The 25,108-nt window shown below is 38.5% G+C and overlaps 1 protein-coding gene across 3 annotated transcripts in view; it reads right to left on the bottom strand.

Moving 5' to 3' along the window:
- Positions 1-3,342: 3,342 nt before the first annotated feature.
- Positions 3,343-25,108, bottom strand: part of LOC131239966 (actin-related protein 3) — a 97,799-nt gene continuing 76,033 nt past the window's right edge. The window contains exons 6-12 of one of the 3 annotated variants that reach the window (XR_009168538.1): positions 21,239-21,358; positions 17,580-17,690; positions 17,364-17,489; positions 17,186-17,284; positions 8,142-8,196; positions 7,840-7,913; positions 3,343-3,805 (exon numbers count right to left, since the gene is read on the bottom strand). Coding sequence is in view for 2 of the 3 variants with exons in the window: in XM_058237941.1 (XP_058093924.1) it covers positions 4,591-4,737; positions 17,186-17,284; positions 17,364-17,489; positions 17,580-17,690; positions 21,239-21,358 (603 nt within the window). In the remaining variant the exon portion in view is untranslated. Of the gene's footprint in view, positions 3,806-4,585; positions 4,738-7,839; positions 7,914-8,141; positions 8,197-17,185; positions 17,285-17,363; positions 17,490-17,579; positions 17,691-21,238; positions 21,359-25,108 lie in introns of those variants that run through there. The other 2 variants (XM_058237942.1, XM_058237941.1) reach the window with 2 other exon arrangements.

The raw sequence follows: 25,108 nt of genomic DNA, 5'->3' as shown, positions 1-25,108 counted from the left end.
TTAATGGAATCCCAATCAGGTGTCCGGTGGCTACTAACATGAACTGTCCAGATCATTATGACTAACAAGTTACCATCATCCATATGGACCACCTGCATTCCGGGTTCCTGCTTTAAATGCTCATATCACTCAAGATACAATTTGATAGGAGAATACAAAACATCATATCATGGAAAGTGGACTAAATGGCCCTAATGCAGAACATGAAAATTAAATATGATATGCAAGATTTTAGGCTTTAGATCATACTAATTTACAAATAATCACAAAAAAAATTCATATCCCACATAAGGTCAAGCATTCAACAAGGGGAATCTATGAGGGTCTAAGCCTACACATGTTAGGGCTGGATCAATTAAAAATTATAGACCAAACAATGCCCAAAAGAGAGTAAATTCATCCACACATGCAAAGGATTATTCCCCAATCCAAGGGATTCACCATGTTTCAATTCAGGAAAGCTTAGGGTTTGCACAAGTAGAATAGAACTTGGAATTTAAGATTATCTAGGGTTAAAGTTAGGGATTTAAGGCGATAGAGGAGAGAGAACTTAAAAATAGTCCACACATGTGGACAACAATCTAGCCCTGACGCATGTGTGTGGGATCCTACCCGCACGTGTAAGGGGCCCACGAACCCAAAAAAGGATAGCTTGAGGTTGGTCGAGCAGGGATGGGCCACCCACACACCAAGTTTCAGCCCGATCGGATGTACGGTCCGTGCACGGTGCTCTGCCGAAGTTCAGTCCTTTTGGAGGGCCTAATTATGTAAATATGATGTACAGGAAGGATCGCCTGCAAAAGAGGGTGGATTTGATGATTAGATGGCTGTGGGAGATGATGAGCATTGAGTGTAGGAGGTTGGGGCGATTTGGGATGGGTGTTGCTTCGCACCACAGTAGTTAGCCCTTCGAAGAAGGTAGGGTTTTGCAGAGAATTAGATAAACAAGAAAACGCAGTATAATAAAACTCTATACCCCAAAAGCCGTGTCATGTGTGCACACTATTACTTAGAAACGAAGTAACAAAAATAACAACTAATTAATGCAATCTAAACCGTTCATGATGTTCCTAATAATGATAATAACCAAAATTCAAAGTCCTAGATTATCTAGGGTAGCGGGCCACGATCATGAGATCCAATAGTGGGATCCACATGATGATCGGGTCCACTCTAAAGAACCATAGCACAGCCCTCTAACTAGGAGGCCCTCTATGGATGTCGTCATCGATTCAAATCGATGGTGGAGCCTTCCTCCTCCTTATATATGTGCGTAAGGAGAGTGTGTGCGCACGCGTGATGTCTCCATCATGCCCAAATCCAAAACAACATCTAAGGTCCAACATGGATAATGGAACATGTGCCATTAAAAAACAAAAAAAACAAAAAACAAAAAACTATTGCCCATTCCACCTTTGAATGCTCATTTCGCTAAGACAAACTTTGATCAGATAAATCAAAGCATCCGATCATGGTCAGTGTAAGTAAATGTTCCAACATCAACCATCCAACATGAGTTGTCCATCTTTGTTTGCAACATCTCTCGCAAGAGTCATTACGGACGTACCATCCCAACGCCTGATCAATCTTGCAATTAGTTGGGAGAAGGCTTAGATGATGATCCTCCAAGAGTCACCATGGCCGAATCATCCTATTGCCTGCTCGATCAGTAAATAAAATGGATGGTCCAATCTGATTAACAATAAGAAAATGTACGAAAGCCAGATTGGACCATCCATCACCAGGGCCAGACCATGAATTAACCAAGTTCTCAACAATCAAACTATGGTACATGGAACATTCAAAGTGGAGCCCACAATGTTATTGGTTTTGGTCATGGAACAGTGGGTGTAGGCCCACTTGTACAAACCGAGAAAACCTGAATACCGTACTCTTGCTCTTGCACAGTTGCACTAATAAGATATCTTCTGTTGGGGCCTATGTCTATGCGTGTGAAGGAGCAGATGATGAAAAGTAATCATAATTTCTTGTGCTAAAATGAAATTATAAACAAATCTCGTTTAGCAGTAAGCAGCGGACCGTGGTATCGTCTGATTGCAAAAATCGCTCTTCCATGATTAAAAAGGAAAAAAAATAGTGAGGGCCTATTTAATTAGAGGTAACTTTAGGTAATCCATGGTAAAAGCATAATGATAGTTTTTGCTCCGTGTTTGGAAGAAGTGGAGAACTTCTTTCCAAGCTAAAACTTTGTGGGGCCCACCATGATGTATGTGTTTCATCCACGCCATCAATTCACACACAGCCCCACTCGAACCCTTGATCGGGTGTTGAAACTCCTGAGATCTACCACCGGAGCAAGAGTAAGGATCCCTTCACAGCGTAGTTCTAAAACTCAGTGGGTTGACAAAGATTCGAGTTTATTCTCCTGAAAACTCAGTGACTCGTGAATCAGGCGAGTCTTGACAAGACTCCTAAGTCGGCTTGAAAACTTGGCCAACTCAATACAACTCGGCATGACTCAACCGAGCCACTGGCACATTCAGGTGGCTTCTGTTTTCAAAGTAAAAACTAAAAAATTAATTATTTTAAAAAAAATAAAATAAAATAAAAAAATGCATAGATGAGATTTCAAGAACCGACGTCATCCATCCATCACTACATCAAACACTCAGTTATGCGTTATTTTGGGTATTTTGACTAATCTTATTTTTCAACAACTTTAAATACATTAAAATTATAATTTTAATTATTAAAATATCAAGTGAAACTGATTAAAAACTTAGTTGAGTCTTCAAGTTTATCCAACCCAGCTAGATGTTGAGTCAAGCTTTCAAGTTTTTGAACTATGTTTCAAACTGCTTATGTTTGATGTGCCAACCAATCTTGTTGTGAACACTAACATATTAATGCAAGCACCTATTGGAGCAATGATTTGATGAGTCACTGTTGTTGTCGTCCACCTTGCTCACTCTATGTAATGCCCAAGAACATCAAATTTCGGTTGACGAGGAATTACAAGACCATGTCCTTTAGTAATGGATTGAATCAGTGCACTTGGCTTGCTACAATGTCAACAGAGTCGCGTTGGTTGAAATCAACTAATTTACTTGGAAATTCTGGTAATATGCAGATTGATTGGACAGAGTGCAATTAAACTAAAGTAGGATGCATTGTCAAGCATTATTAGTATAACAAAATGTAGGCAACAACTAATGGGCTGTCAAGGGCACACAAGCCAATACAAGCATCAAGTTGGACCAACATATCCAATCAATTAATCCAATCAAGCATAAAGTTGGGACAAAATGAAATCATACATCATTTTGGCTCTTTATCAAGGAATGACCCCCACCTGAAAGACATGCTTATTGCAACAATTACTAAATAAATAAAATGTTTAATTAAACTCGTACTAAGCTAAATGCTAAAAGACCATTCAGCTTAGTCCCTGCTTCACTAAGTCACTGCTCGGCGTATACATGGAGCTGCTGCTACAAGACATTTCCTTCAAACAAACCAACCCCCCTAAAAAAAAAAAAAGAAAGAAAGAAAGAAAGAAAAAACTTCGCTAATAACAGCATCAAATCCATTGGTTAACATCTATAATACAACTCTCAAGGGGGATCGTTTCCCTTACATGGGAACATCCAGATGACACTGAAAAATGCATCAGAACAATGTCCGACGGTAGGGAAGAGACCGTTGCCAGTGTACAGTGGGAGTTACAAATGAAAACCGCTGCAAAGAGAAATCAATTACGAACTCAGTACATCCCTTTGAAGACAGGATTTGTACGGCAGATGCTCGCACCATATTCCTCATACTCTGCTTTTGTATGGCAAGCCTGCATACAACATAAAACATTCAGTTTCACCTTTGGAGCCCCCAGTCATATTATCTTCGTGATTAAACGACCCACATGCACAATGCCATTACCATTTTACGCAGTTGAGATAGTGCAGTATAAACACTCAAAGAGTTGTTTATTTAGTTATTTTTTCTAGTCATACCAACCCAAGTTGTAAGAAAAGACCCAATGACCTATAGTCTAACTGAAGTTATGGTGACCCTTGATAGAGTGGAATGGTGGAACAGGTTTTATGTAGTCGACCCAATTAGTTGTGATAAGGCTTATATGCTGATGATAATCACAGAAGCATGGTTTTAAGACTTGGATGGGTCTGGTACAACTTGTCTGTGAAATTTCGGATTCAGCAGTGCGCGATCCTGTTCGATACCACTGAGTCAGCCACCACCAGCCACCTAGGTCATTTGTCGCACACTTGGGGCTGTATGAGTCGATCCAAGTTGCCAAGTCTTTTAACCATGAATGGAAGTACACAAACAATAACAATAACGATAAAGAATAGCAATAATCTATAGGCAACGGAAGCAAAGAAAACAAGAAAAACAATAGCAATTAACAATGGCAATAATGAAACTATGTTCCTTTTGGGTTTTGCTTCTACTTTCAATTGCTAGTTTGTTCTGGTAGATTAAGATAAGAATTCACTAAATTTCTGTTGCAAAATGAAATGCAGGTTTAACTATGGGATTCTGAATTGTACAAAATGAAATGCAGGTTTAACTATGGGATTCTGAATTGTACAAAATGAAATGCAGGTTTAACTACAGTTCGGTTTCTGAAGGTTGGGGATCCCAAATTTGGATTTGGACCCATAACATGGAAATAGTGAGGTTGTAAGCTAGAGAGTGCGAGAACTGCACACCCATGAGTTTACTGGAACAAGCCCAATGTAATGGTAACCTGAGTACCTGACAGGGAGAAGCCAAATAAGTATTAAGAGGGTTGGATATATGCAAATTGCATTTTTAACGGACAATCTGGATAGAAGATGACTAAGACATGCTTGTTAAACTTGTACCAAAGAAAGCTTCCTACCTATCAAAATCAATAAATGTCACTCTAAAGAATATATGGTACAATTTTAACAATAAATCTCACACCTCAAAGAAAGAACAGAGGCATCAGTTACTATCAAACATAGCATCTCTAATCAAACCCATCATCTGTTGGATTTTTAGTGATTCCAAAAAGAAAAATAAAAGACAGAAAACAACAAAAGCAACCTATGAATCCAAAGAATGAAAAACGATAGTTGTGAAGCATCGATATCCCTGCCTCCCATGGTGTGGCCCACCGTACATTTTGGATGGGTTGTATGTCATACATGCTCCCTTCCTCTGTGTGCACATGTATGACAGTATGTTATATGTGTGTGACATTATGTGATAAAAAATATATATTGCAAATTGAAATGTGATTATTGACATCAAAAGATACTTTTCTTTTTCTAGAAAGTTAGATTTTCTTAGCTTTGTAAACATTTGATTAATCTTAAGACCTTATAATAAAGGTTATGTGAATGAGAGAATCGTGGTTCCAGTGGGAATCTGAACTGAAAGAGAAAATCAGTAGTTTTGAGGTTGGAGCATTAGGTAAATGGAAGAATCCTGTAATGTTAGAAAAGGGATGAACAGAACCCCTACAGAACTGTAGATTGCCCACTCATATGGTGCCCACTCTCGGTTGCCAATCCTTCTCAATCCCTTGATAAGATGACCTAACCATTCAATTGTGGTTTGGTGAATGGGTAGTCTAAGCATTGTTGTGGACTGTCCATCATGTGGGCCCCAGCTTTGATCGTTCATTGCTCTTTAAATCATTTTGATCCAACCATCCGATAAGGGTATGGGAAATGGACGGTCCATCTCGAGCATAGTAAGGTCTAAGCATTGTTGTGGAGCTTCCATCATGTGGGCCCACCTTTGATTGCCTAACACTCACAAATTGGATGATCCTGACCATCTGATTGATGGTTTTTTGAAATGGACAGTGCATATTGGGTATACTAGACAGCTGTAAGTATTGATGTGGACCGTCCATCGCATGGGTCCAGCTTTGATTGCCCATCCCTTCCAAAATCACTTTCATAGAATGATCCTAACAATCCAATTAGTGGTTTGGAAAATGGATCGTCCAAATTGACTATACTAGAAAGTTCTAGGCATGGGTGTGGATGACCCAACATGTGAGGCCCACTTTTGATTGCCCATCCTTCTAAAATCACTTTGATTGGATCAGTCACAAGCACTAGAATCATGTGCATCTAAATGAAGGGCTTAGGGGGTCATTTGCATAGGAAAATATTTCCTCGGGGGGTGTGAAAATAAAATGGGCACTTGCTTGGGAAAATTGGCCCATGTGGAGAAAATTCATAAGAAAATCGATGGAAGAAACTTAGGAAAACCAATTACATATGCAAATAGAGATTTAAATATGTAAATGGTGCAAAAAAGCATACCCTTAAGAACTCTAGTACGAGACTCGTTTTAGAGTCTGTCAACAAAAACGAGCTCATCAACATCCCACCAGCTAGTGCTTCTTTCACGTGGTTGAACGAACAAAAGAGTCCCACCATGTGCAGTAGATCAGACAAATTCCGCATCACCAAGGATTGGGAAGAATATTTTGTTGGGGCTTTCAAAGGCCCCTTCCTAACTTGGCCTTAATCACACCCAAACATGTATTCAAGAAGGGTGAATACCCATGATGTTGAGGCCGGGATGACACAAACTAATAATTCCCATGGGACCAAGCCATGGACTTGTCCAAATTATGCTTCATCCTATACACCGGTGGTTTTTGTACATAGTATCTAGAGACTTCTTAGAGTAGGCTAGGGTGTATAGAGAATTGTTGAGAATTCTAGAGTCAAGTAAGTTATGTAGAAGAATGTAGAGATCTCTAGAATGTTCTAGAGTTCTCTAGTGGAGTCTTGTAGAGAGAGTAGTGTAGTGTCTACAGAATTTCTAGAGTATTTTTGGCCCTTGGATGATCACCACTGGGCATCATATTAGCCATCCATTTAAAGATTCTAGGGGGTTCTTAGGTCCATACAAGGAGGAGTGGTCCTCATGTTTAACCATCCAAGAAGAGTTGTAAGCTTTGGAGCTCTTAAGTAATAGAGGCACACTTGTCTCTCTTGCATTCCAATAGGTTTGGTGCATGGCACTTTGTGTGCAATTGTTGGATAGGCTGACTTGTTCATGATAGACCATGAATCAAGTGCCGCGCGGCCTATGCTTGGAGGAAGGACTTGGGCCGTCTCATTAAGCTAAAATGGCTTGAATATCTAGTTCTTACAGAAATGGGGGAATGGAAAATGCTTCATATGAAGGTTGGGCTGGCTTTCAACAGGCAAAGAAACTTCAAGCCGTGTAAAGTTACTTGAGAGATTGGGATAAGTTCAGGAGAATGGAAGAGAGGAAAAACAATATCCTTAGAGAAGAAAAATAAAAAACCATCAAATAGGAAAAAAAGAGTATTACAATGTCATGTACATGGAATGCGATCAAACTGATCGTTTCCTTACAACTGTACAAACATGTAATTCTCAATTAAATCAAAACCATCAAGTATATACAAAACTATGAATTAACACCATTCATCATGCCACATTATTCATAAAGAAGAATAAACATTAAGACAGGCCACATGTGTCCGAATTAATCATGTACTCAATATACACCTGACAATACGATGAATTGAAATCAGTTGGATCTCCCTAACTGTATTGTCCATTTGCACTAAAATTTGGAACAAACGTTCTCAAGTCCCGAGTCATTTAATCTGGTCGGTTTGAGTGCCAAAGGGTCATACCCATTGGACAATTAAAAATAAAACTTGATAAATATCTATGAAGGGACCACTCTTAATACCACTTAGTGAATTTTCGAAATGCAGCGGGAACATAAAAGTTTGCAAAACTTCCAGATTTTAAAATCCCTAGTTAGAATCCCAATCTAGATATTATCAAGTCTCAAAAAGCATAAATTCAATAGACGAGATACTACCTTTGATTTATGTCATGAGATCTTAGTAATCCGATGTAGCTTGTCCAAAGTAGGAAGTCCCACCTCGATCCATGCTAGAAAAGAGGAGAGTGAGGAGTGTTGAGGGAGGATGATAGAGAGTTGATACCCGTCTCCTTAAATGTCCAAGGGGTTAGGACATCTAGGCACTCTCTTGCTCCATCCCCCTTAAGACAAGATTTATTTATAAGGAGGAATCAGGGTTTCAGAGGGTGCACCTATTATGATACTCACCCTTACAAACTTCAATAATGTCCTACACCATCAAAAGTTTGTAAACCCACCTTAGCCATGCACCCAAATTGACATAATCCTTCCATTGACTAGTAGTATCCACTCCTATCAAAATCACATGCCGGTGTAAGAGGTGAACCACAAGTTCTCAGCCATCAGTTAATCATCAAGCACAACAAAACACTTTTAACGGCTAAAAATAAATAAATCAACATGTGAAAACCTTTTAAGGTTCGAGCCCCACTAGAAGATCACTTGATGGATAATCTAATCACTTAGATCTAAGCCACAAGTAAGTTTCCTAAGGCAACCAGTAGATCCCATGTTGGAGCATGTGGGTTTCTTATTCTGCATCCCAATAAATGCACCCAATCACACATGTATGCAAGTCACTAATATAACCTAACGGACTGAGCTAAGGCACACGACATAAGGACCATGAAGTCCCAACACGACCTCAAGACCAAGGACTAGTCAAAACTGGTGCACTATTAGGTCATTTTTATTCGGGCATGATGGTCTCTTGGACTAGAGACTCAATGTGATCCTCCAATGCATGTGCTCAACCAAGCCTATGACACAAGAACATGCATTTTGTGAACACTCACACTCATATGTAGGGTAGGGCCTTCCATCCCAACCTGTCATTGGTTCCCTCACACAGGATGACTAATTTACATTTCTCGAATTGCCCAATCCTGCTAAGGACAATGCCCAAGGGTGAAATGATTTCTCAAATATTGTGGGATAAAATCACTGCAAATGCAGTCTGCATGTCTTTTAAAGGAAGCGTTGCCTAATATGAACTCGCCGTTCCAAGGTGCTTTCATAGGACCAAGATAAATCTTATGGTGTTCTTGTTATGAATGAGTGCCTTCATTCTGCAAAAGTGGGTGTTGACTTGAGCATCCTATGCAAGATTGACATGTAAAACCACATTGATTTGGATTTATCTCCTTTAATTGTCAAGGAGGATGGGGTTAAAAGAAGGTTGGAGTTTATAACGAGTGCAACTCAATTGCTTCTTTCTCAGTGTTGACTAATGCTTTTATAGCTAGATATTTTAAAAGCTCTAGAGGTATACTCCGAGGTGATCTGCTCTCACCTCTACTATTCACTTTTGTTGATTTACTCACCTCTCTTTCACCAAAGAAAAGGCTTTACTTTTCTAGAGACCCAGAAAGGAGATCTCTTTTTCTATTTATTAGATGAACGATATAGTTAGAGGGATATGGAATCATCACCATCATCATCAAAGCCCTATCCCAACTAACTCAAGTTGGCTACATGAATCCCTTTTAGCCATTCCACTCTATCAAGGGTCATAGCTTCAATTGGACCATAGGTCATCATTTCTTTTCTTACAACCGCCACTAAAGTCCTTTAGGGTTTTTGCCTTGCCCTTTTGGAGCCTTCAATTTGTAGGAACATGCTCATTGGATAACGGTTAACACCATTACCATTACGTAACAGCTGTCACACAACCGTTTTGGAATATTTTGGTCTAGGCACATGTTAGTTAAAAGCCCATCTAAACTATAGACTATATGAAGATAATCATTGGGTCTACAATACACACGTTCCAAAAAAAGGTGCCAAGGTATTGGCCTGAACTAATGCCTCCTTAAACCTAGCCACAATATAAGCAATAACACTCTGCTAAGAGTATCACGGTGTGCCGTAAAGACCGTTACAGGACTGTAAAGGCCATTATGGGATCGTAAATGCCATTATGTAAATGTAACAATGGTAATTGTTACACGTTATGGGGTCATAATGGCCGTTATGGAAAAAATGACATGTAACGGCTGTTACAGCCCCTGTAACAGTCCATTACGCCCCCTGTAAAGGCCGTAAAACCACCATTACCGTTAGGGAATACCTTGAAGAGTATGGAATACATACGTGGTCTCTCTCTCTCTCTCTCTCTCTCTCTCTCTCTCTCTCTCTCTCTCTCTCTCTCTCTCTTATATATATATATATATATATATATTCACGGGTCAATTTTTCCATAGCAGTCATTACGGCCATTATGACCCTGTAACGTGTAACGGTTACCACCGTTACCGTTACATAACAGCCGTTACCTTGGTTAAGAAATATCTCAACTAAAAATGCATCATTCGACCACATGAAAACTGTGTGATCTTAGCCCAAATCACTTAGGTAACCAGAGGTGGAAGCACCTCATGTGCATACTTCATCTTCTGTGAGATAGATCATAGAATGCGACTAAACCTCGTGCTATATCATCCTAAATACACCTCCATGTATGTCAGGAATGGTCCAACTGTGAGAGTGTGGGACCTTCCCGCTGATAAAATTGTTGTATTAGCACAAGGCTCATCCACAATGAAGAGGTCACATTAGCATAAAACCCCTCTACAAGCTTGACGTCACAGCAAAAGAACCGTCTACCACCAACATTGATGATATGAACGGCTAAAATAATTTGTGCAAACAGTTTAACGAGTAAACTTTTTCTTTCTTTTTTTCAAGTGCAGAGTTGGTAAATTATAAACAAAATGCATGCAACATGTAACTCAAATTTCAAACAAGCATCTCAAGTGCATAATGTAATCGTGGAAATAACCAAGAAATGATAAAGAAGCTCTCTCGTGAAAGAGTTTAAGGGTTTTGTAAACCTATATCCCTGAGATCAGCTACAACTTCCTAACTCACAATAGGCTTTGTTAAGAGAACCTTCAGCATCTCTACAGTAGGTACAAGACTCAAAACAATATGCTCATGACTCACCTGATTGCAGAAATTGGTACTCTCTCAATGTGTTTCAATTCAACATTGAATTTAAGAATCTAACCTGAGGTAAGAAGGAACACTAGTGTTTCACAATAACCACTCGATCTCAACCTCTATAGTGAGAGATTTAAAGTTTGCAAGGTTTTTTTTAGTTAAGACTTCAGCAAGAGGGGCCACCTGTGACCGAGTTTCCAAAGCTTTAAAATGTGACAATTAGGAAGGAAACTTGCATTAAGAGTTAGTTTCAAAAGTTTGGAGGAAAACTTTTGTGGCATGCCTTTCTTCAAAGAAATGCCAAGGATGAGGAATTTAAAACTTTACAGACCTTATGAGGATATTGAATCAGGTTATTCAATTTTTTTGAGGAGAAATATGGAGTGTGGAAGTCAAAGTCTAGCAGATATTTCTCCTCTAAGCCATTTTTTGAGAAGTAATGATATTTGGGACATCCTAATTGTGCTTATGTTTGGAATGAAAACTGAAACAATGCCTGGAACCTTAATTGTGATGATTCATTAATTGTAAGTTGGGGCCATGTAGCATTTGTAGCAGGATTACAGATTATAAAGATAAAGTTCATGTGATGTTTTTCAGTCCCAAGTTTGGGAAGGCGATTCCTTGAAAGTGGAAGAATTGGCTCTCAAACAAGACTAGAGACTCTTGCTTAAAGATTCTGGGAGGTGTTGATTGTTGAAGTAGACTACAAGATTTTCAACTTCTGAGTCCCCAAATGTGAACTGACAGTGGGTGTACTAACAAGCTAACAAATTTACTTTTTAAAATAATAATCATAATAATAAAATGGAGTTATGAATCTTGAAAGCTTTCTTTTTATCCACATTATAGAGAACCTGAAATCTAAACAATCTCATTTCTATTGGAAGAGAGGTCGATGAAATAGGGAATAGGGATGCTATCCAAGGAGTGTCCTTCTGCCTACTCTTTGTATTCAGAACTCCTTCCCTATTTCCTGATGTATCTCTTCGTTTGTTGTTATTTCTCAAAGAAATAAACAAAGATGCAAATCACTAAACAAAAAACGATTCTTTTATATGGGCAATCTCTTGCCGGACACGAGGAATAGGATATTCATCCAAAAGTGAAATTGGCACATGTCGACACAGCAGCTTTCAAAGAAGTGGAATCCTTGTTACATAGGATTCTATCTACTATAACTTCAATAATATTTATCAAAATCTTCAAGTATAGGCCACAAACTTGGAAAGTAATAGAACGATCAATGGCAGAAAATTTTGGTTCCCAGTAGCCATTCAGTGCAATGAACGGCTGCAAAGTGATTCAATGCTTTGAGCAATGTGTGGATGAGGCAGTGTTCCAAACACTGCCAATATTATCGGTAATATGGGTGATATTACCAATATCACAGGGTGGCAGATAGAGATAATGAGGTTTAAAAATTTTATAAAAAAAAATACTTTTATAAGAGACAATATCGCCCATATTGCCAAAATATCACCAATCTGCCACTACAAATATTTACCTGCATCAGCAATATCATTGCTATTATCACCGATACAGGTTATATTGTTGAATGACATAAAAATTAAGAAATATATATATATATATATATATATATATATATATTAAGAACCTATTTATTCACAACAATAATTATTTTTTTTTCATAATTATGTATGAACGTTTGTGTGGATGGATATGTGATGCATGGATAGATGTGTCATATGTGCATATGTATGTATGTCCATATGTATGTATGGATCTATCTACCTACATATGAATCAATGGATGGATGTATCATGTATTTATGTATGGATGCATTGATGTATCAGGTATGCATGTAGTCGCGACAAAGATGATGCTTCGAGCTGCCTCATAACTCTGTGGGTTTGAGGCAAAAATATGTTTTTTTTTTTCCTTTCACTCTCTTCAACTTGTGAATGTTTTCCTTGTGTTTTATTATTTGCATTGCATGCAAGGTGTTCCGTATCGGTAATGATAGTTGTAAAGGTCACCACTGTTACCTTACAGAGTATCGGCCGATAAGCCCCCGTATCGTTGATTCTTCTTCTTCCTCTTCTTTTGCTCGAAAAAATTGTAGAAAAATATCCAAAAAAAAAATCTAGAAAAATGTAAATATTCCAAATGTGCATTCAATTTTTGTTTTGAACATGTTTATGGTAGTGTAATGGCCCGGTCATTGGTAAGAATGTAGTATCGGGTTGTTTGATGAACTTATGAACCTGACAACCTGGGATTGACTGCAAACCTTCTATATTTAATTTTCTAACTATATGATATCAATAATAAATTTATTAGAATGAATGTAATACCAAAACATATCACATTTTCAAATTTTGGAGTATTACATACCTCGCGACACGTGTACATTTCATTTTAACATATAGACTCCAAAGACTCTTATGTCATATCTATCATGTAATTTTTATATCTAACAATTTGATATCATTTCACCTAACAAATTTTAAGAAACAATTGAAATTAATTTGCATATATAGTGTCGCCAATTTGAGGCCGATTTGGAGGACCACTCGACTCACTAAATTAGCCCAAAATTCATCAAATCTATTGGCACTTATCCCACTAATGGATCGGTGGACATTTATTGAACAGCGAAGAATGAAAATATCCAATGGTCCTGTTTCAAAAAATAATTGTCTGCAAATTAATGGATGAAATTGTTCAAACAATTTAATTTTTGGATTGTGACTTAGCAACAATGGTCCCATAATTAAATTCGTTAATTTAGAGTTAATACATGCTGCGTGTACAATTTTTAGGCCTCGAATTAAGTGGGACTCGGATTGCATAGTGTAGCACACACCATTGACCTTAATGGTGTGTTGATGTGGCAAAGTTTTGTGGGCCCTACCGTGATGTATTTGTTATATTCACACTGTCCATCAATTTTGCCAAATAATTTTAAGGCATGAGCCCAAAAATGAGACAGATCCAAAGCTCAAGTGGACTACACATCAAGCACTCGAGACTTATACACACTCTTGTAACCTTCCTAGGGCCCACCATGATGTTTATTTGCCATCCAACCTGTTCATAAGGTCACACGGACCTAGATGAAGGCAAACACAAATATCAGCTTGATCCAAACTTATGTGGGCCCCAAGAAGTTTTCAATGGTAGGTGTTTAATCCCCATTGTTTTCTGTGGTGTGGTCCACTTGAGCTTTGGATTTACCTCATTTTTGGAATCATGCCTGAAAATAATCTAGAAAAATGGATGGACGATGTGGATACCCATATGACTTTGCACATCAACACACCATTGAGGTCAGTGGTGTGTGCTACAATACACGGTCTTAATGGGTGAGGCCCTAAACGTGGAGCTCACCTCAATGTATGTGTTGTATATCCATGACATCCATTTGTTTTGCCAACTCATGGTGGGGCGTGGTACCAAAAATGAGGCAAATCCAAATCTCAGATGGACAACATAGTAGTGATTGAATTCCTACCATTAAATACTTATTGGGACCACAAATGTTTTGGATCAAGCTGTTATTTGTGATTTCCCTTCATCTAGGTTTGTGTGACCTTATCAACAGGTTGGATGGCAAATCAACATTACAATGGGCCCTACGGAGTTTCGAATGGTGGGCATTCAATCCCTACTTTGTGGTTCACTTGAGATTTGGATAAGCTTCATTTTAGGGACCATGCCTTAAAATGAACTGGAAAAACTTATGGACGGCGTGGATATGCAAAAAATATCAAAGTTGTGCTAAGGTATTCTGTAATGGTAACGGTGGCCATAATGGCTACCATTGTAACCTTTATGCTATGGCTAAATCCAAAAAAAAAAAAATGTGTACGGCCCCATAATGGACCGCTATGAGGCCGTTATGACCTTTACGAAGGCTGTAACCAGTGTTTTAAATATCGACGACATCAGCCGATCTATCCCACGATATATCTTGTATCCCACATGTGCGATATGAAACGCATAGGTAGTGTCGATATATCTCACATATATGATTCAGTGAGCATTTTCAATTTTTGATCCATGTTTTTGCTGTAAATCAGGTTAAACCAGTGTCAAATAGTTACAAATCTATGATTATTCATGTTTTCCATGAAAAATCATTGGAACTTCGATTTTGAGATTTGGGGGAGATGGGTTAAGTTGCGGAAAATTGAGAAAAATCTAAATTTCTCAATTTCTCGCAAATCAGTTGCAATCTTTGTATCCAAACACAAAATTAAACATGTATGTAACCTCATCTAGTGATTCTTCTTTTACTTTTGAATGTATTGCTTGGGTTTCCATACATGGCTTCTTACATTTATAAATTATATTAATAGACTTTGAATATACTTGCATAAGTTCAGTTGGAAAGCACATATATTAGGAACCCATAAAAAGAAAACCCCTATTATGTGCACTTTTTTTTTGTAATGTTTTAATTTTTAAGTGTGTATTGATGTCTTTTTCAATTATCCCTGAAGTTTCATTGAAAAATTCGACCAATTTCCCAATGTTACCATGTTTCCCAACATCAACAATAAATTATGCAATACAACCGATATATCCCATGTGATAATCAATATGTGTCCATATCCCAAGGGTGCGATACATTACACAATAATGATATTTAAAACAATGGCTGTAACAACTATTATGGGTCATTTTTCCATAACAGCTGCTACGACCCCGTAATGTGTAATGGTTGAAACCTTTACCTCTATGTAACAGCCTTTACGGCAAAGCGAAATTATTACGTAGTTGTTTGTTTGCAATATTTTGATTCCTAAATTTGAAAACAAGTGTCTTCCATCATCTCCAAAAGTTTCACTGAAAATTTCCACATTTTACCCAATTTTTCCCTTACTTGTCCCTTAGTTAATGATATTTTTCCAAATGTTGGCAGTAATATCAGCAATATTGATACATGTTTCCGTCATGCCAATCATCGATACATGTATGATAATGATAGTTTGAACACTGTGATAGGGTGATTTCATGCCCTGCATTCTGTCGGGATTGTAGGGAGGTTAAAATCCCAGAAATGGATCACCTGTTGGAGCTTTTGTAGTCTGTTTATATTCCACTGTCCAGGTTGGACAATAGGGTATGCTCACTGACCGCCAATGGGAAGCCTATGCTAAATCCTTGGTTGATTCATTGTCCAGGCTGGCTGGTCTGTCGCAGTCCAAATTTAGTAAGGTATGGTCCACTCCTGTTATCTCGAAGATCATAACTTTTGCATGGACTGCGAGCCTTGGTAAAATTCTTACTCTTGATTGCCTGGAGGCCAGGGTTGATCCTTGGCAAGCAGATGGCCCCTATGCTATAGCAGTGAAGAATCAGTTGATCATATCCTCCATTGCCATATTTGAAGGAGGTTTGATCTCGCTTGCTATTGAAGTTCAATATATCCTAGCTGTTCCCATTGTTGGCTTTAGACGTGATTGCTAGTTGGTTAGCTTTGGCCTGGGGTCTGTTGGGTAGATACCTATGGTCGAGGGTTCACATAAGCATGTGGTCATTGTGGACCAAAAGAAACAACCAAACAGCTATGGGTTAAGTCTTTGGAAGCGGAGGTGGCGAAAAAAGTGCTCTATCGCCTCGATGATCCCTAATTGGGCAAATGTCTTTGCTGCAGCACCAAGCAAAGGAACACTGTGATCGGTTACCCCTGCTGGCTGGTACAAGGTGAACTTCAATGGGTGTTTATTTGGCAAGTCTGGCCCTGCCGTCATTGGCAGCATGGTTAGGGATGCAAATGGAGCTGTGTTTAAATTTGTCTAACTTGACTACGAGATTTAAATTTTGTGGAAGCTGCAGCTTTGCATTAGGCTGTCAAGGTGGCTCCTGAACTTAACCTCTGCACCACGATCATTGAAGGTGACCCAAAAAATGTGATCTCCTGAGCGTTGGATGCTCAATACCCTTGGAGACTTGCAGACTTCATTGAGATGGTGTTAGGACTTGAAAGAGAGTCATCAGCTGTGCTTCTCATGTCCCCAGAGACAGATCAGGAGGTGGATGTACTGGCAAAAGAAGTGGCCATTAGCATTGTTTTGATGCAGGAAGATATGGGGGGATTCTGGCTATTTGTGGCCCTCTGTGGGGCTGTTTTGCTGTTGGTTTTTTTTGCTTTCTTCAGTATCTGGGGTATGTTGTGTTTTCCTCTTGGGCATGTGGGTTCCTTGTCTTGTAAGCCCAATTGTGTTGTAGTTTGTTTTGTTTTCTTGTTTCCTTATAAAATACATTTATCCATAGAAAAATAGAGAGATCAAAAAAGGAAGAACAAAAGACTACAAAAAAGAAGAACCAAGTATAAAAGTGGCCCTAGAATTGGAGTAGAAGAGAATACCGCATAGAATTCAGGTGTTGATGCAAGTACAGAGCCTCCAAACCAAACGGCAAAACTCTGAATAGGATGGCTTACTACATTGACTTCCACAGGCTGTGACTGGAGCCAAAAAAAAAAACTATTGGTCAGCCCGTTGTCTATAAATTAAAACAAAATATTTCAAGAAAGAAATGCCTACTTTTACTTCTCCACCATGCCGGGCATCAGATGCAACTATCCGTACATCTACTATCTTCTTTAGATCCCGCTGCAACCTTCTATGGAAGTCCTTGAACATCGTCGACCCTCCAGATAATACTATATTCTGAGACGGTAATTTCAGATCACAGGTTATGGAAACAAAACTAATATAGAAACTTCAGTTCTTAATGTCATCCTAATCCTTCATTTTAACCTTATAAAGAGCCCTCCTTGTGTCTATTGGTGCTGACTGAATACACTTGTCAATTACAGCAGGTAAAGGGGTGGTAAAATCGCTGCTGTAGATCTCAGGATTAAAGAAAACCTGCACGAGAATGAAAAATTATCATTATGACAAACTCATCAGCAGATGATGCCATAAGCAAATCAGGAGAAAATGGGAATAACTGAAAATGATACTCATTTATTAACCGAACAAAAAAAGTCATATGCAAAAATGCACTGATAGCTTGGAGTAACTAACAGCCTTAGTTTTGCAAGCATGAGTTAATCCCTAAAGTTTGAATCAAGCCTCATGGCCTTCCAGTTACTGACATCAAGTGTCAAGACCTTCAACCTAAGATGGCATTCCCAGTCCTGCTTCCTATACCTTTACACTTGCAAGCATTTTGAAACAGCCGTGCTTCTGCATAACCATAACCAAGTCTGCATCATTGTTCCTCACAATTGATGCAATCAAGGTTTGGATCAAACAGTCACCAACTCACTGATTTGATAGCAACTCATGCATTCAATGTAAATACCCTCTAAGGTCTCATTTCCAGCCCAATGTGACAAAGACGTGATATTGAACATACTGACATTTTCATTATATTTTCTTCTCTTTTTCTTCTCTTTTTCTTTTCTTTTTTTTTTTTTTTTTTTGACAAAAGGAAGACAAGACAAATGAGGAAGAAAGGTGATGTGTGATCATCAAAATTGAATAACCCAGCCTATAGTTTCAGGAAGTGTGACATGAGGTAGGAACAAATTCAGGTGCGGGAGGAGGGAAGCATGTGTTTCAAAATGTTGGCAAATCTAAACAGCTAGGAAAGCGGGAGGAGTCTAAAGCACGATTCAAAGCAGGAGCAGCACCTAGGTAGAAGTTTCATGCAACTAGGCCCAGCGCAAGAGCCCAAGTGATCTTTTTTACATCCCACGAAAAGATTGAGCCCCATTGCAAAAAACATGGTCCTCCCCTTAGCTGACACACAACATTGATAGAGTCAGATCTATTGTTCATGGCTTGATTGTAGTGCTTTTCCCTACGTGACCACACCCCGGCCGCCCCACAAATTCATATCAAGCAGGGCCAAAAGCTTCTGATGCAGGACAATTAACCACTTGCTCTAAAAGCTGGAACTGTTAGAGTATGGCGAATTAATCCCTTTATCTCATAACCCAGGCCCCACATCTCATGGGTTAGGACCTCAGCCGAACCCCTTTCGTGGGCCCCAAATCACATGGACCGCCCACCCCGAGTGTGTCCCCGCATCCCACGGACTACCCAACTCGAGCCCAGTGTGAAATGTGCATTAATCACCCCCAATGAGGAGTCTCAAACACAAGACCTCCCCTTTGGGCCCCAAGTCACATGGGTCACCCACCCCGAGTGTGCCCCTGCATCCCACGGGCAACCCCACTCGAGCCCGGTGTGAAAATGCCCTTGCATTAGCTTCCTCCAAATCATTGTAGAAGCCTTATACATCAGACAATTGGTCATAAGCATCACAAGTCCTGATGCACAAATGGTGGATTGTTAGGACTTTATTTGTAGCCACAAGCCGCCCAATCATAGTGACTTCTTGGGGGACCTAGGTAATGCCAAACAGTAGACGAAGGTGCAAGGACCCCAACCCCCACCTCCAAGCACACTTCTGGTAGTAGTTCTTCTTCTAAAGTAGAATCAGATGAATCAGAAGATTCAGAGCACAAGCAAGAAAAGTGACTGAGACAGGTAGGAAGAGCTACAGTGTGTCAGTGCCCCCAGCTTGCAACCATGCAACTTTGCAGTATTCTTTGGAGTTGGGGTGTATTACCAATAGGGAGGGGGTGAGAGATCCCCAGATCCATTTTAAAAACGATTCAGGCAAAAATTGAGTTCTTTCTGCGGTAAGATTATCAAATCTAACAGTACCAGACATTTAGCAATTGAGAATAAGGTTTAAAAAAAAAAAAAAAAAAAAAAACCAAAACAAAACCAAAACAAAACAAAAAACAAACTCAGCAGAAAATTACGAATTATTGTTGTTGTTCCTCTTCTTCTTCTTCTTCTTCTTATTATCATCATCATCATCATCATCATTATTATTCAATATAGACCAACTGTTAATTCTTCCTGAAAATTTCCAAATCAGCTACTAAAGAGATGTTACAACATCATGAAGCTGGTATGGACTGGTGTCCATGGGAAAAGATGAGGCAACATAAGCTTTCAGCTTTAGAATTCCTGTGGAATACCAATGTTTGTTATTTTAAATTATTAGCATGTTCCATATGAAATGCATGGAAAACTTGGCATCAGTAGAAACAGTAAAGACTTCAGCTGCTTCTGATCCAAGTAGAATTGCACTATCTGGCAAGAATGTTGAGATTCCAACCACAATCAATGAGATTTAGACGGCCATGTGCCTATGTAACTATGCTTTGTTATCATTCTATCTATACGCAGATGTTATTTCTAGTTTGGGATATCTCACTACACGAATCTAGTAATGGCAATGGGGCAGGTCAAGCTGAGCTTGAGCCCAGCCCATTTACTAGAACTGCCCAATATTCAGGCTCAAGCCCGACCAGCAACCCAAGATGAGATGACCACGCCCAACCAGTGAGCACATTTGAAGCCCAAGCCTACTCTGACCCGATCCATTTTTATTTTTATTTTAAAAAAAAGTGAATAAAAGATCAATACCTAGACCTTTTACCAGTTCCCACACGTCTCATGCATGATTCTTGTAAGTTACTGATTTATGTATAAATTTCCATGTCTGGGAAGGTCAGATCGGCCAAGGCCAATGCAAGCTGGACCTATTCAGTTAGAAACTGAGCCCAACCTGGAACCTGACAAACTCAATACGAGCCCAGCTATTAAGTAGGCCAGGTTAGTTGGCCCATGGTCTATCCAACCCATTGCCATCCCTTCTCAAATCTAGTCAGAATTTAGGGACATTAATAGTTTTTTGGGTCGGAGGCTGACAAATACCCCAAAATCATCCCACGCAAACTATCTTTGTGGGTGGGAAATCGGCATAAAAGCTTATCAACAAACAAGTGCAGACAATCAAAAGGGTTACCTCAATACCTTGAAAGTATCCTTGCATCCACAACATGTCTTGTTACCTTTTCATGTCCAAATATCTAAAAGGAAGCATGTCGCTGTGTATGATTCTAGAAACTTCCATGTCACGCTTGCCACAAATTGGTGTCTATAATTGTATCCACAACCATACTGTGAGCTATAGTTGCGATTCTCAAAATATGTATACTTAAAATAATTCTAGCTGAACTCCTTTTATTAGCTCTAATCAAGTCAAAATAAGAGCTAATTATACATTTTTTTTAAAAAAAAATCACATCATTACTAGTCCAATTTTTTAGGTGTGTAATAAATATCTCAATCTGGCTTGTCTTCAGAGACTAAGTAATCAATAATGTAGTTTCAAAGGACACCAGAATCCTCTAGATTACACAAAAACTTGTGCAAATCACCCATCCTTGTACACAATCAAGATTAGTTCATGTATGTTAAGCCTGTTAGCCTATGCAATGAACAATATTTGATCATCTAAATTTAATTTTCTTTCAAAAAAATAAAAATAAAAAGAAAAGACAAAAAAAAGAAGAAGAAGAAGATATAATAGAATCAAACCAAACCTCAGGGCCAAGAAATCGTTCATAGCCGATATCACAAGAGTATGGTGCTCCAGTCTTCGGTTTAACCCCACTCCATTGCTTGATGTACTTAGATGGTTCTCGGTCGTGCTTTCCATACTCCTGAGATAATGGAGAAAAGGATGCTCAGTAAATTTTAGCAATATTGCCAATCCATGTTAACGTATAGCTGAAAATCTTATTTTGCCTAAAAATAATAATAGACTATTTAATATGCATGCCAACATTTATGGTACATTTTCTAGAACTTATACTATAAAGAAAATATTGACCTACCTAAGAGTTTCCATGGAAGAAAATTTATGTAAGATGCTTTGAACTCAATGAAAGGCCCTCTTTGGGGATGTAGCTCCATTAGAGCGTATGGAAGAATTTTTTTCTTCTTCTTTTTTTCCCCCACTACTCTTTCAAGAGAAAACCCTATACCTAGCATGTCTTGTTAGATCACTTCTCCATTATCTTTCTTCTTTTCCTTTGTAGTGAGTCACTGAAAGTTTTGCAATAAATCCTTTTTTTTATAGTTTCGATTCGAGAATGGTCTTAGGCCTCAAGATAGAAGGATTAGGGAAACCTAGGTTTTGGCATGGCTGCACCAATTAGGTAGCGAAGCAAGTTTGCTCTTTGAAAATGAGAGTTCCTCTTCCTCTTTTCCCTTATAATTCTTCAAACATCTCCTCTCTTCCTCTCTTTTTTTTTTTGTTTTGTTCGTTCTCCACTTTCCTCCATCCCAGAACACCAGCTACCTACTTTTTCCAACCAATAGGACCTGGCAACCTCTTTTTATCTCCAACCTAAACCCTATCCGCCACCTTTCAATCCAAAATACTAGCTAACACTAACATCTTCCCAAAAACCACATATCCCTTAAAAATCTTAAACGTCCACAAAAACCTACCCATAAAAAATCCAGCCCGTTGTACTCTTTCTTGACCCTAGATCTAGAGACAAACCAAAACCAATCCCCTCAAATATCCACCTCATATTCTTTCAAACCCTAGATCTACCTTCCAGGTTCGATCCTAGCCATTGAACTTTTAGACCTAGCATAGATCGTAACCAGACAAAAACAAAATCTCTGATCTTGAATCCTAAATAGAAAATCCAGCCCCCTCAGCCACCCTCAACCATACATCGACAACACACAAGACCAAAACCATGTATGGACCTTAGATACATGCACCCCTCCCTCCCTCTGCCATGTGTTGTCATTAGGAAGGGGAGTTATATGATACCACGTTAGTGTATGATGCTTGATACAGCGGCACTCACAAAGTGTACACGTGGCACATATTTTAGCTCAAACTAAACCAATTAAGTTGTAGAACCCACTGTCACTAAGTCTGTCCCCAATCAGATTTTTTGAACAACCTAACGTTTCCTTTGTGGACACTTGTTTGTTGATACAGAACCATTGGATATTTTCATTCTTAACCATCCAATAAATGTCCACCAATTTGATTGTCAAAAGATGAAATAAGCCTATTATTTTAGGTTATGATGTATCTAAGCTACAAAAGATAATCTGGACAGTTTGATTTCATCTACTTGTATGCCACATTTGCAAATTTGAAATAGTTTCTAAATGGATGTATATCATCCATCCCACCTGTTAGAGAAACAAAGTTTTTCTTACGAGTTAGATGGTACCCAGGCTGCCTATGGCACTTGATACACAGGCTCTTAGAAATTGTACACATGGCATGTATTAACACAAATGAAACTAGATAGTGCAGCACATTGTCGCCAAAATACAGTCCAAAGATCAGATTGGTTGAACAATCCTGAACTCTTGCTTTGGGGACACTTGTTTGTGGAAAAAGGACCATTGGATTTGTTTTTCATTGTTAACCGTCCAAAAGATGTCACTAATCCAATATTCGGATAATCAAATAAGCATAATTTTGGGTTGATGAAACGTCTAAACTGGTTACTGTAATTTGGACAGTTTAATTTGACTACTTGCATGCAATGTGTGCAATCTCTAAGTTATTGCAAAAAACCCATCACGCTCTACCAGAGTACCAAAGTTTCTCTTTTCTCATTTAAAATAAACTACCATGTTAATTTAGCACCATATAAAAAATGGTGGTGACTCTTCCATCATACGCATGGCATGGTTGCATGACAATGTAGACTGTCCATATTGTTAGTCCACCATTTGATAATCAGATAAATAAATAAATCTAACTCTTAGTTCATCATACATCCAAATTGAGACCCATTATTTGGATGGATTAATCTGAATTAGTTGTATGATATTTGAATTAGATGAAGTCATTTTAGATGTACCCAGTGTTTTAAATAGTGAATAGCGTGTAACATAGCGTTCACCCCTCTAAAGCGTGAGGTGTAAGCTACATAGTGTGTAGTGTAAGCTACATGATAGTTCCAGATTTTTAATCAAGGTTGCACTTAGTTGCACCAATTTGATGATATTTTGAACCAAAATAGACTGATTAATAATAAATTTTAACAATATTTCATGATATTTGGTGCAACTAAACACAACCTAAAATAATATAGGGTAATGATTAAGTATAAATGTAAAGAAAGCAGCGAAACTGATTTAATATTGTTACTTATATTATTTTTACTAAAAGCATTGAAAAACTAATTAATTTTATTGAAAACAAAAAATGTAATGAATCATTGAAATCATTACTTGATTTTAATGTTGTAGTGAAAAAAAATAAATTGTAACGTGAGCTACATAGCGTGTAGGTGTATCGTAGTCTATGTAATGTGCAATGTATGCAAATTATCATGTAGCGTAGGCTACCTGTGACTTAAGCTATTTTCATGAGTTATGTAGCGTTAAGGCTAAGCTATGCTAGATAGCATAAGCAACAAGCTACATAGCGTGGCTATTTAAAACATTAGATGTACCTGCATCAGTTATGTCAGATAGTGTATCGTGTATAGTTTAGAATGCTATATAAAGGAATTTTATGCATACAGCTTTTCTTTTCTTTTCTTTTCTTTTCTTTTTTTGGTGTTTTGAGTGCTAGGTGTGTGCTCATGACTCAATATCACCTAAAGTTTCATTGAAAAATTCTATCATTTTCCCAATGTTTCCCTCAAACAATGATACATTCCCTAATACATGCGATATTTCCCTTGTGATACCGATATGCTTCCATATCCCAAGGGTGTGATACATGTATTGATACCAATACTGCGAACATTAGTTGTGAGTTCGAACCCGTTCACCTACACGCCCTCCATTTCGGATGTATTAATGTGCTCAGATCAGCTTGAAAATCACCCCATGCTCTAGAACAAAATTCATACGCAATCTACACGTCAGATTAGTGAACCAGAAAGAGATGACTGATCAAATCGGTTATCGATACAAATCGATGTTCATACATGCTCTACAAATCAGATTAGTGAACCAGTTTCTTACCCTTCACGGGGAATTGATGAAAATCAAAGAGAATGCAAAAGAATCAAAGAAGGATGGGGTTTTGAAGTTTTGAGAAGGAAAGTAAGGTGGCCAAGAGAAAGGGCTGCACTAAGGTATTCCGTAACGGTAATGGTGGCCATAATGGCAACCACCGTTACCTTTACAATAGGGGTCATAATGGCTATTACGGCCCCCGTAACAGCCATTACGATCTCTTGTTTTATTGAAAGAAAAACAAAATTCCAAAAAACCTGTATTTGTCCCATAACAGACCATTATGGAGCTGTTACAACCTTTATAGGGGGTGTAATGGGCCATTAACAGTGGTTACAGATCATTTTTTCCATAACAGTTGTTGCAACCATTACTATCTTGTAACGTGTAGCAGTTGCAACCATTACCTTTACATAACGACCTTTATGGCACACCATGGGCTGCACGCTTTT

The sequence above is a fragment of the Magnolia sinica genome, chromosome 3 (genome assembly GCF_029962835.1).
Source record: "Magnolia sinica isolate HGM2019 chromosome 3, MsV1, whole genome shotgun sequence".
Taxonomy (NCBI): domain Eukaryota; kingdom Viridiplantae; phylum Streptophyta; class Magnoliopsida; order Magnoliales; family Magnoliaceae; genus Magnolia; species Magnolia sinica.
This window is presented reverse-complemented; position numbering and strand designations above follow the sequence as displayed.